The sequence below is a fragment of the Bubalus bubalis genome, chromosome 14 (genome assembly GCF_019923935.1).
Source record: "Bubalus bubalis isolate 160015118507 breed Murrah chromosome 14, NDDB_SH_1, whole genome shotgun sequence".
In the NCBI taxonomy this organism is placed as follows: Eukaryota; Metazoa; Chordata; class Mammalia; order Artiodactyla; family Bovidae; genus Bubalus; species Bubalus bubalis.
In genome coordinates, this window is record NC_059170.1 from 17,545,947 (window position 1) to 17,560,685 (window position 14,739).

Below are 14,739 nucleotides of genomic sequence, written 5' to 3' on the forward strand. Positions count from 1 at the left end.
TCTTAATATCTTCTGCTTCTGTTAGGTCCATAGCGTTTCTGTCCTTTATTGTGCCCATCTTTGCATGAAATGTTCCCTTGGTATCTCTAATTTTCTTGAAGAGAAAATTATTGTTTTCCTCTATTTCTTTGCATTGATCACTGAGGAAGGCTTTCTTATCTCTCCTTGCTATTCTTTGGAACTCTGAATTCAGATGAGTATATCTTTCCTTTTTTCCTTTGCCTTTTCACAGTTATTTGTAAGGCCTCTTCAGACAACCATTTTGCCTTTTTGCTTTTCTTTTTCTTGGGGGTGGTTTTGATCACCGCCTCCTGTACAATGTTATACATCTCCATCCATATTTCTTCATGCACTCTATCAGATCTAATCCCTTGAATCTATTTGTCACTTCCACTGTATAATTGTAAGGGATTTGATTTAGGTCATACCTGATGGCCTAGTCATTTTACCTACTTTCCTCAATTTAAGTCTGAATTTGGCAAAAAGGAGTTCCTGATCTGGGTGACAGTCAGCTCCCCATCTTGTTTTTACTGACTATATAGAGCTTCTCCATCTTTGGCTGCAAAGAATACAATCAATCGGATTTCAATGTTCACCATCTGGTGATGTCCATGTGTGGAGTCGTCTCTTGTGTTGTTGGAAGAGGGTGTTTGCTGTGACCAGTGCGTTCCCTCTGACAAAATGTCGTCCACTGGAGAAGGGAATGACAAACCACTTCAGCATTCTTGTCTTGAGAACCCCATGAACAGTATAGTTCTTATTGCTATTGGCAATTATTTTGAATATGTGGTCTTTAAAAACCATGCTAGAGGGACTTCTCGGTGGTCCAGTGATTGAGCCCACCTTCCAGTGCAGGGGACACTGATTCCATCCCCAGCTGGGGAACTGTGATACCACATGTCCCAGGGCAACTAAGCCTGTAAGCCACAACTACTGACCCGGAAAGCCACAACTAGAGAGAAGCCTGTACGCCACAACAAAAGATCCCACGTGCCACAACTAAGACCTAATGCAGCCAAAAATAAATAAATATTTAAAAAGAAAAAAGTAGTAAAAACAGTGCTAGAATGAACATCTTTATACACAAAGCATTTTTCAGGTTGCTTACTTAAATTAGAATTTATCCTATGTAATAGCATCTGCTGGATATATTGTATCTACACATGTTAAATGTTAACCCAGAAGATCCAAGGGCTGGGTAGAACACTGGCCCTTCTCTCGAGCAGGAGGTTCCAGAATTACTTCTACAGTTGAAATCTGAGGCATCAAATGCACATGCAGTCTAACGGTATTTTTCTTTTGCTTCCTAATCAGCTTCCAGTGCGATTCCAAAGACTTGGACACCTGGTGGCTCTGATGGCTCTGCTGTGTGGGGACCCGCTGAAAGAGGTGGCCGAGGAGGCTGCGGAGGGCATGCACTACCTGCTGCACATCACGCTGAGGCTGAAGTGTAAGGCACTGCTGGAGGCGGTGAGGCCCTGAGTCAGTTCTCCAGCATAGCACAAAAAGCGCCAGGCCTCCTTGGGCACTCACTGCCCACATTCTAGAAAGACTTTTACCCTGGTTCATAGAGAGAACGGTACCCCGTCCCTAGGCAAAGATAGAGCCACACTGACTTAATAATTAGAAGGATTACACTGGATCAGACCCATCAGCGTCAGCCATATGCATGCCCATGGAGTTGGAGCAGAAAACATGTGGCCCTGTGGACAAGCTGGAGTAGTTAGTTTAGTTGCAAGTAGAAGAAGTTCTTGCCATCCCTTGGGCCTGCCTTTATGTGTTTATCCCAGAAACGTTTACTAAGTCCTTACTCAGATCTAACAGTAACCAGAAAATATGTGGTCCGATCCTTATGTGGGCTTCACAGGGGACGCAGTGGTAAAGAATCTGCCTGCCAATGTAGGAGATGCAAGAGACATGGGTTTGATCTCCGGGTTGGGAAGATCCCTTGGAGAAGGAAATGGCAACCCACTCCAGTATTTTTGCCCAGAAAATGCCATGGACAGAGGAGCCTGGTGGGCTACAGTCTGTGGGGTTGCAAAGAGTCAGATACACTAAGCGCGCACACACACACAATCCTTAGATGTAACACATGATCTAGTGGGGGCATCAGAGAATCAGAGGGTCAACAAATAACTGTTCTTATAAACACTTGACTGCTATAAAGGGAAATTACAGAGGCCAATGAGTAAGGATCAAATCTAGTTGTGGGGTTCAGAAATGGCCTGTCTGAAGATAACCTAAAAAATAACATTTAGTCAGGTGAAGTGATAAGAAGAGTATATTAGGCAGAAGGAACAGCGTGAGCAAGGACACTCAGCAGGTGTGAACGTGGGGAGTTTGAATAACAAAGAAAGGGCCATGGTGGTCAAGGAGTGAATCACCGATCCCCACAGATGGAAGAAACTTCAGAAGATATCTAACCCAGACTTCCCCAGTGTTGAGTCTGAGTCCATTCTATCCCTACCCAGCAGTTGCCCAGCCTGGGCTTGCTTATACCAAGGACAGCATAGTGCTCTACTTCCCAAAGCAGCAGTCTCATTTCTGGGCAGCTCTGAGTATGAGCTTTGTCTGCTGAGACATACAGCCACGGGAACACAGCTGGTTGTTCATTCAGCAAATATTTATGAAGCACTTCTTGTTCAAGGGATGCATTGGTGAGTAAGACAGGCAAGGTCCCATCCCGCAAAGAGCTTATAGTTGGAGAAACAGTATCCTCAACCATGGGCTCAGATACTTCCTATAGATCAACCATGGGCTCAGATACTTCCTAGAGATCAACCATGGGCTCAGATACTTCCTAGAGATAAATTTCCAGTGAAGATGAGCCACAATAAAACAGGAGGAAAACAAAACACTGTTAGGGCATCTTGGCAGACTCAGTATCAGCAAAACTAGACACATAGACAGTTCTGATTGCAAAACTATCAAACTCAGTACAAAACTGTGTAAATTTTTGTCGGGACCTAAGCTTCATAGGAAGGAAGACTCCTCAAAAGTCCTCACCAATGGGGAAATAAATGGTTTAACTTGCCTTGTTTGTATTCCCAAATCACTCAAAAGCTCTTACAAAGAGCTCTTCTTTTTTCTTTCAGCTCTTTTTATATATTGCTCTTCCACAGAAGAGAAGCAAATCAGATTAACATACATTCCTTCCCCCATTTTTTTGGGAGGGGATGTAAAAAGTAAAAATGAGCATTTTTACTCAAGTGAAATAGACAAAAATAAGACTGGGGATCTACTTCAACCTGAAGATCAACCAGACTTGCAAAATCAAGAAAAAGGAAATAAGTCAGAAAGTATTAATATGTTACATTATTTTCTCAGGTATCACTTACGACAAGAAAAATCGCCAACGCTTGAAAAGAGCAGTGAAAAAATGTCGAGAACTCCTAGAACTCTACAATGTTAAACAGTTCTATAGTTGTCCCTTCAGAATTGCCCAGGTAATCAGAATGACTAAAATTTTAAAGACAGCTTGAAATGTTGGAGAGGATGGGAAACAACCAGAAGTCTCATACATTTATTCATGGGAATGTGAAATGATAAAATCACTTTGGGAAAAGGTCTGTTAATTTCTTATAAAACTAAACATACAAGATTGCCCAGAGAATATAGTTTGGAGATGAGGTAATGGCCATAACTGTTACACACTTTGCCCTGTGAGGTTAAGGGATTTAGATCAGACCGTCAGTGAGGCCAGTATCACCGTGTGGACATTTTTTCAGACCAGCTCTGTGCCTGTTTGCTCTCCTAACCCCACCCAAACCCTTGCAAATGTAAATCCTTGTCACAAAAAGAGACCTCAAGAGGGTGAATTTGAGGGACTTCCCTGGTGGTCCAAGGGTTAAGACCACCTTCCAATGCAAGGAATGCAGATTTGATCCCTGGTTGGGGAGGTAAGGTCCCCTATGCCTTATGGCCAAAAAACCAAAACATAAAACAGAAGCAATATTGTAACAAGTTCAATAAAGACTTAAAAGAAAACTCTAATTTTAAAAAAATTGGTGTAATTGATCCAAATACAACTATTAAAAAGCCATACACTTCTTTGTTAATGTAATTATCCAATACTCCACAAATACTAAACATCTTCTAGGTATCAGGGTCTTCCCTGATGGCTCGGTGGTAAAGAGCCCACCTGCCAATGCAGGAGACCTGGGTTGGGAATATCCCCTGCAGAGGAAATGGCAACCCACTCCAGTATTCTCGCCTGGGAAATACCATGGACAGAGGAGCGTGGTGGGCTACAGACCATGGGGTCACAAAAGAGTCAGATACAACTGAGAGACTAAGCAACAATAGGTGATACACAGAAAAAAAGCCTACAGATCTTATTCATGTTTGGTCTGAGGTATCAGGTAAATTGTCTTTACATCAATTTCCTCATCTGTATGTGAGGATCTGTAAAAATTAGGATAAGTCAGTTGTTATGAGAGTCAAATGAGATACAGTACAGAAAATGCTTTGCTTAGTGCCAATCACTTGATAAGTGCCTAGTAGATTATACCTATTATAATTATGTGGAGGACTTTATTCACTGTCACGTACAAACTGTGGAAAATTCTTAAAGAGATGGAAATACCAGACCACTTGACCTGCCTCTTGAGAAATCTTTATGCAGGTCAAGAAGCAACAGTTAGAACTGGACATGGAACAACAGACTGGTTACAAATGGGGAAAGGAGTATGTCAAGGCTGCATATTGTCACCCTACTTATTTAACTTATATGCAGAGTACATCATGTGAAATGCCTGGCTAGATGAAGCACAAACTAGAATCAAGATTTCCGGGAGAAATATCAATAATGTGTAGATGACACCACCCTTATGGCAGAAAGTGAAGAAGAACTAAAGAGCCTCTTGATGAAAGTGAAAGAGGAGAATGAAAAAGTTGGCTTAAAACTCAACATTCAGAAAACTAAGATCACAGCATCTGGTCCCATCACTCATGGGAAATAGATGGGGAAACAATGGAAACAGTGACAGATTTTATTTTGGGGGGCTCCAAAATCACTGCAGATGGTGACTGCAGCCATGAAACTAAAAGAAGCTTGCTCCTTGGAAGAAAAGCTATGACCAACCTAGACAGCATATTAAAAAGCAAGAGACATTACTTTGCCAACAAAATCCGTCTAGTCAAAGCTATGGTTTTTCCAGTGGTCATGTATGGATATGAGAGTTGGACTATAAAGAAAGCTGAGCACCAAAGAATTGATGGTTTTGAACTATGGTGTTGGAGAAGACTCTTGAGAGTCCCTTGGACTGCAAGGAGATCCAACCAGTTCATCCTAAAGGGAATCAGTCCTGAATATTCATTGGAAGGACTGATGCTAAAGGTGAAACTCCAATACTTTGGCCACCTGACTTGAAGAACTGACTCACTGGAAAAGACCCTGATGCTGGGAAAGATTGAAGGCAGGAGGAGAAGGGGACGACAGAGGATGAGATGGTTGGATGGTGCCGCTGACTCGATGGACATGAGTTTGAGTGAATTAAGATCTGGGAGCCGGTGATGGACAGGGAAGCCTGGCGTGCTACATGGGATCACAAAGAGCTGGACACAACTCAGCAACTGAACTGAACTGAAAGTACAGTGAGAAGCAGAATGACACATTATTTTAATAAATCATCTCCAAATTATTTTAACTAAGCTTGTGTCCCTGTCAGCCATAGAGCATTAGGGCCTTTCCTTAATTCTTATTTCTATAAAAGTATCATGTGTCACTCTTTCTGAGAATCTCAGTAATCAAGCTTTTTTATCTTTGGCCATGATCCACAGCTTGCAGGATCTTGGTTCCTCAACCAGGAATCAAACACGTGCTCCCTGCACTGGAAGCACAGAGTCCTAACCACCCGGCTGTCAGGGAAGTCAGTACAAGCTTCTTTCTAAGAGTCAGAGTTGTAAGAAACCATGCACAGTCTCTTGGGACACTGGTTTGCTTCCAATTTTTCACTTCTGTAAACAGTATAGAACTAAAGAGCCCTGAACATCTTTGTATGCTTCTCTGATTGTTGACTTAGAATTTGTTCCTTGTTCAGGACTCTTCCTGTTAAACCATCCATCTTGAAAGTTCATTTTCCCTAAATCATCTCAGGTCTTTGAAGTTTTTCTCAATTCCAACGAGCTCTACCAGTTTGTAATGGCTACACTGGATGGCCTGAAAAACCTGAAACATCCCCACACGCAGCGGTCAGCGGGGGAATTGCTGAAAGCATTGGTGAAGAATGCACAGTCCCGGTTTGAGAAGGTAAACCACTCAGGGGACATTTCCCGAGTTTAAAATGCAGGCAGAGACCTGTCCCCACCTGCAGAGGCTAAGGTCTCTCCTGCTGTTCCTATTCAGCAGAATACAACTGAGAACAACCACTGAAGGGACCATGGTCAAAGCCTTAGTCTATTTCGTTAATGCCAAAAAATCATGCATTCAACAAGCGTATACAGTCACTGTGTATGCAGCTAGGGATGGCAGGTTTAGTTTTGTTTTTTTTGTCTGAGGTATGGCCCCTATTTTCCAAAAGATTGTAATTTCTTTTTGGAAAATATAATTAACATACATGAGAATGCTAACTCCAGTTTAGATCCTCATTCGGGTTAGTTAAAAGTACCAAAATTTAAAAAATCAAGCCATCAGTGATCCTAGAGGGAGGCTAACTTAGTAAATTTAAAATCAAGAGAATTTATTTTAATGAAATTGATACATGAAGAGATAACAATATGGTTATATCATCTATAAATGTGGAAGGACATAACTGGAAGAGAGAAAATGGATGAAAGTAGTTGTCTCTGGAGTATGGACCTGGGGAATAGGCCGGAGAGAGCCTTGAAAACCACTGGACTTTTAAAATTGTGTGCATGTTGCACTTTGATAAAAATAAAAATAATTTTTAAATGATGAAAACCCATTTTTTAATCTATTAAAATAGCAAAGATACAAAAAGATCAGTACTATTTTGGAAGATGGTGAAATGGGCATTTGTATCTTTTGGGTGCTTTCAGCTGTAAAAAAAAATATTTGTGAAAAGCTTATACAAAGGGTTTATCACCTCATATATTAAGAAGTCTGGAAGTAAGGTATATTTTCTAGGATGGGTCCAGCAGCTCAACAGCTTTATAAGAGAGCCAGGGGTTTTCCATCATTCCCACTTAATCTCTTCATATATTCATAAGTAAGACAGCCACCACAATTTCCAACTCTCTAAGCAGATAAGACTACCCAGCAAAGAAGAGAGAGGTTGCCTGCCTTTAATCAGAGAGAAAAATCTTTCCCAGAAGCCCCCAGCTGGTTTTCCTCCATGTTCATTGGCCAGAATGCCATCACATGCCCATCCTCAGACTGTTTCTGTCAGCTGGTGGTAAGAACGGCTATTTTATATAAGGCTACTAAGGACTGCCTTTTGAAAAGCTGACATTTTCACAGAGACCTTGAGCCACAAGTCTAGGAGCAGGAAGAGCAGTCCAAGCAGAGAAATGGATCAAGCCCAGTGGCTCTTGTTTACTTTACCTGAATATGATAAAATTCTGCAGGAGGAAGGCAGCCATGACTCCCCTGCCATTCTCAGAGCCAGAGTGGGGAAAAACCAGCCTCCTTCCAGCTTTTATTAGTTTGTCTTATTATAAAACCAATACATAATCTTTAAGGAAAAATTAGAAAAAATATATAAGCAAAAATGTAAATATCCCATCACTCAAAGACACATTAATATGTTTGGATATATGTTTTTCCAAATCTTTTTATGTGCATATACATTCATACAGGTATACTTTAAGTGGTTTTGATAATAATAAACTTTTTGAAAAATAATAAACATTCGGTATTAAAAGTCACCCCCGGGAGCTCTTCAAAATAACTACAGTATCCTCAGTAACTATCAATGTCCCACAGCAGTAAGGTCTTAAGCGAGTTCTTTTCCTTCTTCAGGTGCCAGAAATTATGGGTGTTATCTGTGCCCTGCTCTCCACAAGCAGCCAGCCTAATGTTCGCCAACAAATCACAAATATTGTGAGTTTGCTTATGTCCAGGCCAAAGTACACAGATACAGTGATCGACCACCTTCTGTGTCACCCAGTACCATATAACAGGTAATGGAATCTGGTACAGCCTCTGGATTAAGTAGGGGTGTGTGCTACACCTCTGAGTACTGTGGAGCAGGGTTGCCCTCAAAAATCTAAGGATGTTCTTGTTGAGATATGATATAGACAGATGTCTGCAGGGTAAATCAGAACATAATGCCTAAAATAAGGAAACAATCCAGAATGAAGAACATTTTACAAGATAGTTGGACTGAACTCTTCAAAAAAATTATCATGAAAGAAAATAATTGTGCCGAAGGCACTGTTCTAGATAAAAAGACACTAAAGTGACATAACCAAATGCAATAAATGACTTTGATTGGATTCTGAAAGAAAAGCAAAAGCTATAAAAGAAAATTTTCAAGAGATTTAAATATATATACTAATTACTAAATTAATGTAATCTTAGTTGTGAAATAATAATATGTAGAAAATTTCCTTATTCTTAAGAGACAGATAATTTAAGGGAGATTTAGGGGTGAATGTCATGATATCTGCAATACATTTGAGAAAAATTTAGCCAAAAAATGAATATATATGTAAAAAATAAAGTATAAATATAAACATAAATAAGAATAGAATCACAGAGAGGAACAAAGAAGAAGCTTTTTTATGACTAGTGGTTTTGAGTTGGAGGCAAGGCACCCTGGAAGTTCCAGGAAATGCTTTATGGGGAAGGCAATGAGGCATCCAGGCCCCATCCCACTTTAACTACAGGAGCCCTTCTATTTATCTGCTTTATATACTGTGATTCTGGGTAATTACTATTTTGAAAGAAAGATTTCTTAGCTTTTTTAATATTGAAGTATATTTGATTTACAGTATTATGTTAGTTTCAGGTATACAGCAAAGTGATTCAGTATTTGTATTCACATTTTTTCTAGATTCTTTTCAGATTCTTTTCCATTATAGGTTATTACAAGATATTGAATATATTAACAGTTCCTTGTGCTATACAGTCAGCCCTTGTTGTTTAACTATTTTATATATGGTGGTGTGTAACTGTTAATTCCAAACTCCTAATTTATCCCTCACCCCCCACTTTTCCCTTTGGTAACCATAAGTTGTTTTCTATGTCTGTGAGTCTGTTTCTATTTTATTAAAAAGATCATTTGTATCATTTTTTTAGAGTCTGTATGTAAGTGATACTATATAATGTTTGTCTTTGTCTGGCTTAATATGCATGATATGATAATTTCTAGGTCCATCCATGTTGCTGCAAATGGCAATATTTTATTCATTTTATGGCTGACTAATATTCCATTGTGTATATATACCACATCTTTATCAGTTCATTTGTTGATAGACACTTAAGTTGCTTCCATGTCTTGGCTAAATAGTGCCACTATAAACATTGGTATGCATATGTTTCTGAATTAGAGTTTTTATCTTTTTCAGATATACACTCAGGAGTAAAATTGCTGGATCATATGGCAACTCTATTTGTAGTTTTTTAAAGAACTTCCATACTGTTTTCCATAGTGACTGCACCAGTTTACATTCCCACCAACAGTGAAGGAGGGTTCACTTTTCTCTACACCCTCTCCAGCATTTATTATGTATAAACTTTTGATGATGGCCATTCTGACTAGTAGGTGTGAGATAATATCTCATTGTAGTTTTGATTTGCATTTCTCTAATAATTAGCGATATTGAACATCTTTTCATGTGCCTGTTGGCCATCTGTATGTCTTCTTTGAAATGACTATTTAGGTCTTCTGCCCATCTTTTGATTGGATTATTTGTTTCTATACTGAGCTGTATGACCTGTTCAAATATTATGTTTTAGAAATTAGGCCCTTATCAGTTGCATTGTTTGTAAATATATTCTTCTAGTCTGTAGGTTGTCTTTTTGTTTTATTTATGGTTTCCTTTGCTGTGCAAAATTTTTAGGTTTGATTAGGTCTCATTCGTGTATTTTTGCTTTTATTTCTTTTGCCTTTGGAGACTGATCTAAAAGAATATTGCTACGATTTATGTCAGAAAATGTTTTGCCTATGTTCTCTTCTAGGAGTTTTATGGTCTAGGAGTTTAATGTCTTATATTTAAGTCTTTAAGCCATTTTGAGTTTATTTTTGTGTATGGTATGAGGGAGTGTTCTAATTTCATTGATTTACATGCAGGTTTCCCAGCACCACTTGCTGAAGATTTCTCAGCTTTAAACTGTTTGAAAATTGTTTCAAAACTGGTTTCAGTGAATGGGTTTCATATAATGTCTTGGTGCAGTGCTAATATTTTCTGTAAGCTGAAAGAAAGTTTAGTTGCTCAGTTGTGTCCGACTCTTTGCGATCCCATGGACTGTAGCCTACCAGGCTCCTCCATCCATGGGATTTTCCAGGCAAAAGTACTGGAGTCCGTTGCCATTTCCTTCTCCAGAGGATCTTCCTGACCTAGGGATCAAACCAGGGTCTCCTACACTATAGGCAGACGCTTTACTGTCTGAGCCACCAGGGAAGCTGAACTTAGACGTTTTACACCGCTGCATCAAATAAAGGAGAACTTTTTTTTTTACTTTTTTTGCACTTATTTTTTGCGGCATTTATTCCCGGGCCATAAGTTTTTGTTTCTTCAGTTTCTTCTGGGATATCTTTTTCTTCTGTGCAACCTCCTCTTCTGGTTTAGGAACAATCTGTTCTTTTTCAATAAGGATCATCTCAATGTGGCAGGGAGAGCTCATGTAGGGGTTGGTCCAACCGTGAGCTCTGTAAGTCCTGCACCGCATTTTGGGGAATTTGTTCACCTGGATGTGCTCTAAGCCCCTAAGTTCAGCATTACTGTCTGCATTTTTGAGCACGTACAGTAAAAATTCAGCACTCTTTTTGGGTCACCGACCCTGCATCCAGCCCCACTGTTTGGCCTGTGCACACCTACCAATTCAGCCGTTTTAACAATGGAATGGCACACATTGCTTCTTTAAAGTGATATCCTTCAGATATTTGGTGGCTTTTTGGATATGCATATCCTTTATGGCCTGGGCAGTTTCATGAGCGTTCTTAAAGTGAACACAAAGATTTGAACCTCTTGATTTGCATGATTTTGTGGAGTTTTCTGGGTCAAGTGAATAGCGCACCATTTTTAGAGGTCACCTCAGGCCACTTACTGGAAAAGGAATAAAGGAGAACTTTTACTCATCCAGAAGAAAAATGAGTTAATACAGGTTGTTTAATGGTCTTAATTTTGTGTATTTCTCTGGAACATTGTTTTTAAATCTTTACTACTTGCTTCAGCTTACCTATTAATACACTGGATTCTTATGTAAAATATATGATTTGGTATAAAGTATTAACTATATTCAGTTGATTTAAATGTAATTTTAGCATTATTATATTTTTTTGTGCTTGTTCTAGTTCTTGGAAAACTATTGCTTTAGGTCAAGTGAGAACTGTAGACTCTGTTAGAAATGAAAATGACGTAGGAAACTTAGAGTACAGAGTATGAGATAGGGAAGTTGTGAGATTGAAAAGATATGTTAGGACCAGTTTGTGAATGGTCTTAACGTCCATGCTGAGGTTGTGGGAACTTGAGTCTATGAAACCTTGGGAGTTACTGTTGTGAAATCAGATAGCAATTCTGAAGAATCGAGCCTCAGAGAGGAAAACCTCTTATAGATTGGATTCCAGACAGATTCTGGGAAGCTCATGATCATGGTTGGCCTAGGATAAGCTGTTCTTCTGAACCTTCTTCCTCTGGGATTTCTAGGCGTCTGGCTGAGTTGTGGAGAACTCTGGAGGTGGAGCTGCCCAAAACGACCTGGATTCTCTGGAGACTCCTGAGGAAGCTGCAGAAATGCCATGATTCTGACTCCCAGGAGAAGATGGCCTATGTGGCTGTTGCTGTAAGCCCTTGAGCTTTGCCCCTCCAACTTTAGCCCACCATGGCCCTCCTGGATAATTGGCCCAGCACCATCTGGAGAGTGTTCCTTTTGGTTCCTCTCAAAGTTTGTTTCCCTCATCCATTTATAAATCCACCAGTGTCACCACCAAGGGATGGATGTGGAGGAGGCTGAGATGAGTGAAGGAGTCAGTATGGTTTCATCTGTTTTAAACATTCTTTTTCTTGTCTTTTAAAAAATGCATATCATCATAGTCAAGAGAGTACAAACATTTCAAAGAATATAGAAGAATATAAAATAGAAACCAAAGGTCCTCCTTTGAAAAATTGTTTTTATTTTTTATTTAATTTTTTTTGGCCATACCTCACAGCATGCAGGATCTTAGTTCTCTGACCAGAGATTGAACACACACCTCCTGCATGAAAGGGTAGAGTCTTAACCACTGGACCACCAGGGATATCTCCCAAAGGCCCACCTTGAGCAGAGGTTGGCAAACTTTTTCCGTAAAGGACCAGGTGGTAAATATTTTAGGTTTTTCAGGTCACATATAGTCTCCAGTCTCCACCACATATTTTTGGATATATTTTTAAATAATCCTTTAAAAATCAATAAACTATCTTAGCTCATGGCTATACCATGTCCCTAAAAATGAGCTTTCTGCAAGTGTTTATAATGTATAAACTTCTTGTATATGTACTTGGCATACTTTTTCCCTCTATATTTTTCCTTTTAAATAATTTTTTTTTTAGAACAGTTTTAGGCTCACAGCAGAACTGAGCAGAAAAGTACAGAGAGTCCCTATATATTCCCTGCCCCTCTGCATGCACAGCCTCCACCATATCCATGTCTATTTTATTTCATTTTATTAACAATGTATTAATTTCTACTATATAGGAAGGTGATTCAGTTATTCATATATATATATGTATATTCTTTTTCATATTCTTTTCCATTATGGTTTATCACAGGATATCAAATATAGTTCCCTATGCTATACAGTAGGGCATTGTTGTTTATCCATCCTGTATATAATAGTTTATATTATTAAAGCAAACTCCAAACTAATTTTAATCCACCCCTCTCCCACCCCACTTCACGACTACTTTTTACTTTATTTTATTCCCTAGCAGTTTACAGTTCTGCTTTCTCTGACCTAAGTTATTATCATACTTTTTTTTTTTAGCTTTCAGAATTACTTTGAAGTCTCTAATCTGCTACTGTCTTCTCTCTTACGCTCTCTGTTCTTGTGGGTTTATGCCTTTTAAAAAATCCCTAACAGGTCCTTTTAGTGCAGTTTTAGGTGTTAGGGCAGATAAAGGTATACATTTAATCTGATTAGTCTATAAAAGTCTGTATGTGTATTAATAACATCACAGTACATACCATTTGATGACCTGCTGTTTTTCATTTAACCATACGCAAACCACTTCTTATATCAATATGTAGGGCTCTCTGTTATCCTTTTCATAGCTGCATAGTAACTGGTTTTAATTACCTTTTAGAAAATAGGTAATACATGATGCAGAACCATTTATTTCATTATTGTTTCCTATTAGTGAACATTTGACACTTTTCAAACTTTTGTCATGAAAACAGTGCTATAGCAAACTTAATCATGCTTGTATCAGTTTTGTTATACATACCCAATTATTTTCTTAGGATAAAGTCCATTGAAGGGGAATTTCTGGGCCAAATGGTGGGCTCATTTAAACTTCTGGTACTGTTCCCAGATGACCCTCTGGAACACTGCCCTTCTGTCATCATGTGTGAGCACGGCCTTGCCACACCGAGCATTGTTGTCTAGCTGCTAGGTGAAAAAGGAACATATTCTAATTACAGTTCCGTCACTGGCAAGGTTCAACATTTATGTATGTTTTTCAGTTGGTCATTTATGTTTCTTCTTTCTTCATGTCCTACACACCAGTGCTTCTCAGTTTTAATACACAGGCAAACCACCATCATCTAAGGATCTTATTGAAGTAGACATCCTGGGCTGGAGGAGGGGTGCTTGCGCGTCTCCATTTCTAATCAGCTCCAGGTGACGCCAGTGCTCCTGGTCGGTGGCCTACACTTCCCACACTTTGAGTAGCAGGCCTTTTCACTTGTTCCTCCTGACATATAAGGGCATTGTGTATATGAAAACTACCGCATTTCTGCAAATTATCTGTCATCCGACTTTGTTTATGAACAACTTTCTTTTTGCCCGGGCTTTAAATTTGTATGTGGTCAAATATGCGAATGGTTTCCTTATAGTTTCGTTCTGGATTTCAGGATGCCCCTCACTGTGGCAACTTTTAGTGCCAACTTCACTCCTATCCCAGTACCCTGTCACTTAGGTCCCTGCGTTGCTTACCACTGCTGTTCTGCCTGTGATTTAGTAGAACCAGAAAGCATGTCCTGGAACAAGCAGAAGTAAAACGAAAGAAAGACTTTAGGATTAGCGGGTGTTCAGCTCCGCTGTGTGCTTTTCTCCACAGGTGACAGATGCCCTTTATGAGGTGTTTGTGGGGAACAAACTCCGGGCAGCTACGTTCCGGCTCTTCCCTCAGCTTCTCATGACACTGCTCGTCCAGGTCCACCACGCCATCGGCCTCACCATGTCTGATGTTGCCATCCCCAGTGGCCTGTACCCAGAACAGGAAGTGTCTTCAGAGGTCACCCCCTTGTGGTACTGTCCATTGTGACTTTGTTGACCAGGAGTCATTCTGTGCTCTCACTGGCTCTCTTTGGTCTTACTGGTGATGTCCAACTCATTGAGACCCCATGGACTGAAGCCCATGAGGCTCCTCTGTCCATGAAATTTTCCAGGCCAGAATACTGGAATGGGTAGCTGT

At 39.7% G+C, this 14,739-nt stretch overlaps 1 protein-coding gene across 4 annotated transcripts in view; it reads left to right on the forward strand.

Moving 5' to 3' along the window:
* The window catches only part of MROH8 (maestro heat like repeat family member 8), a 60,273-nt gene that overhangs the window by 29,046 nt on the left and 16,488 nt on the right, over positions 1 to 14,739 (forward strand). For all 4 annotated transcript variants that reach the window (XM_025263488.3, XM_025263490.3, XM_025263491.3 and 1 more), the window contains exons 9-14: positions 1,315 to 1,450; positions 3,328 to 3,446; positions 6,098 to 6,250; positions 7,922 to 8,082; positions 11,773 to 11,908; positions 14,383 to 14,573. In XM_025263488.3, the coding sequence (XP_025119273.2) occupies positions 1,315 to 1,450; positions 3,328 to 3,446; positions 6,098 to 6,250; positions 7,922 to 8,082; positions 11,773 to 11,908; positions 14,383 to 14,573 (896 nt within the window). The remainder of the gene's footprint in view (positions 1 to 1,314; positions 1,451 to 3,327; positions 3,447 to 6,097; positions 6,251 to 7,921; positions 8,083 to 11,772; positions 11,909 to 14,382; positions 14,574 to 14,739) is intronic.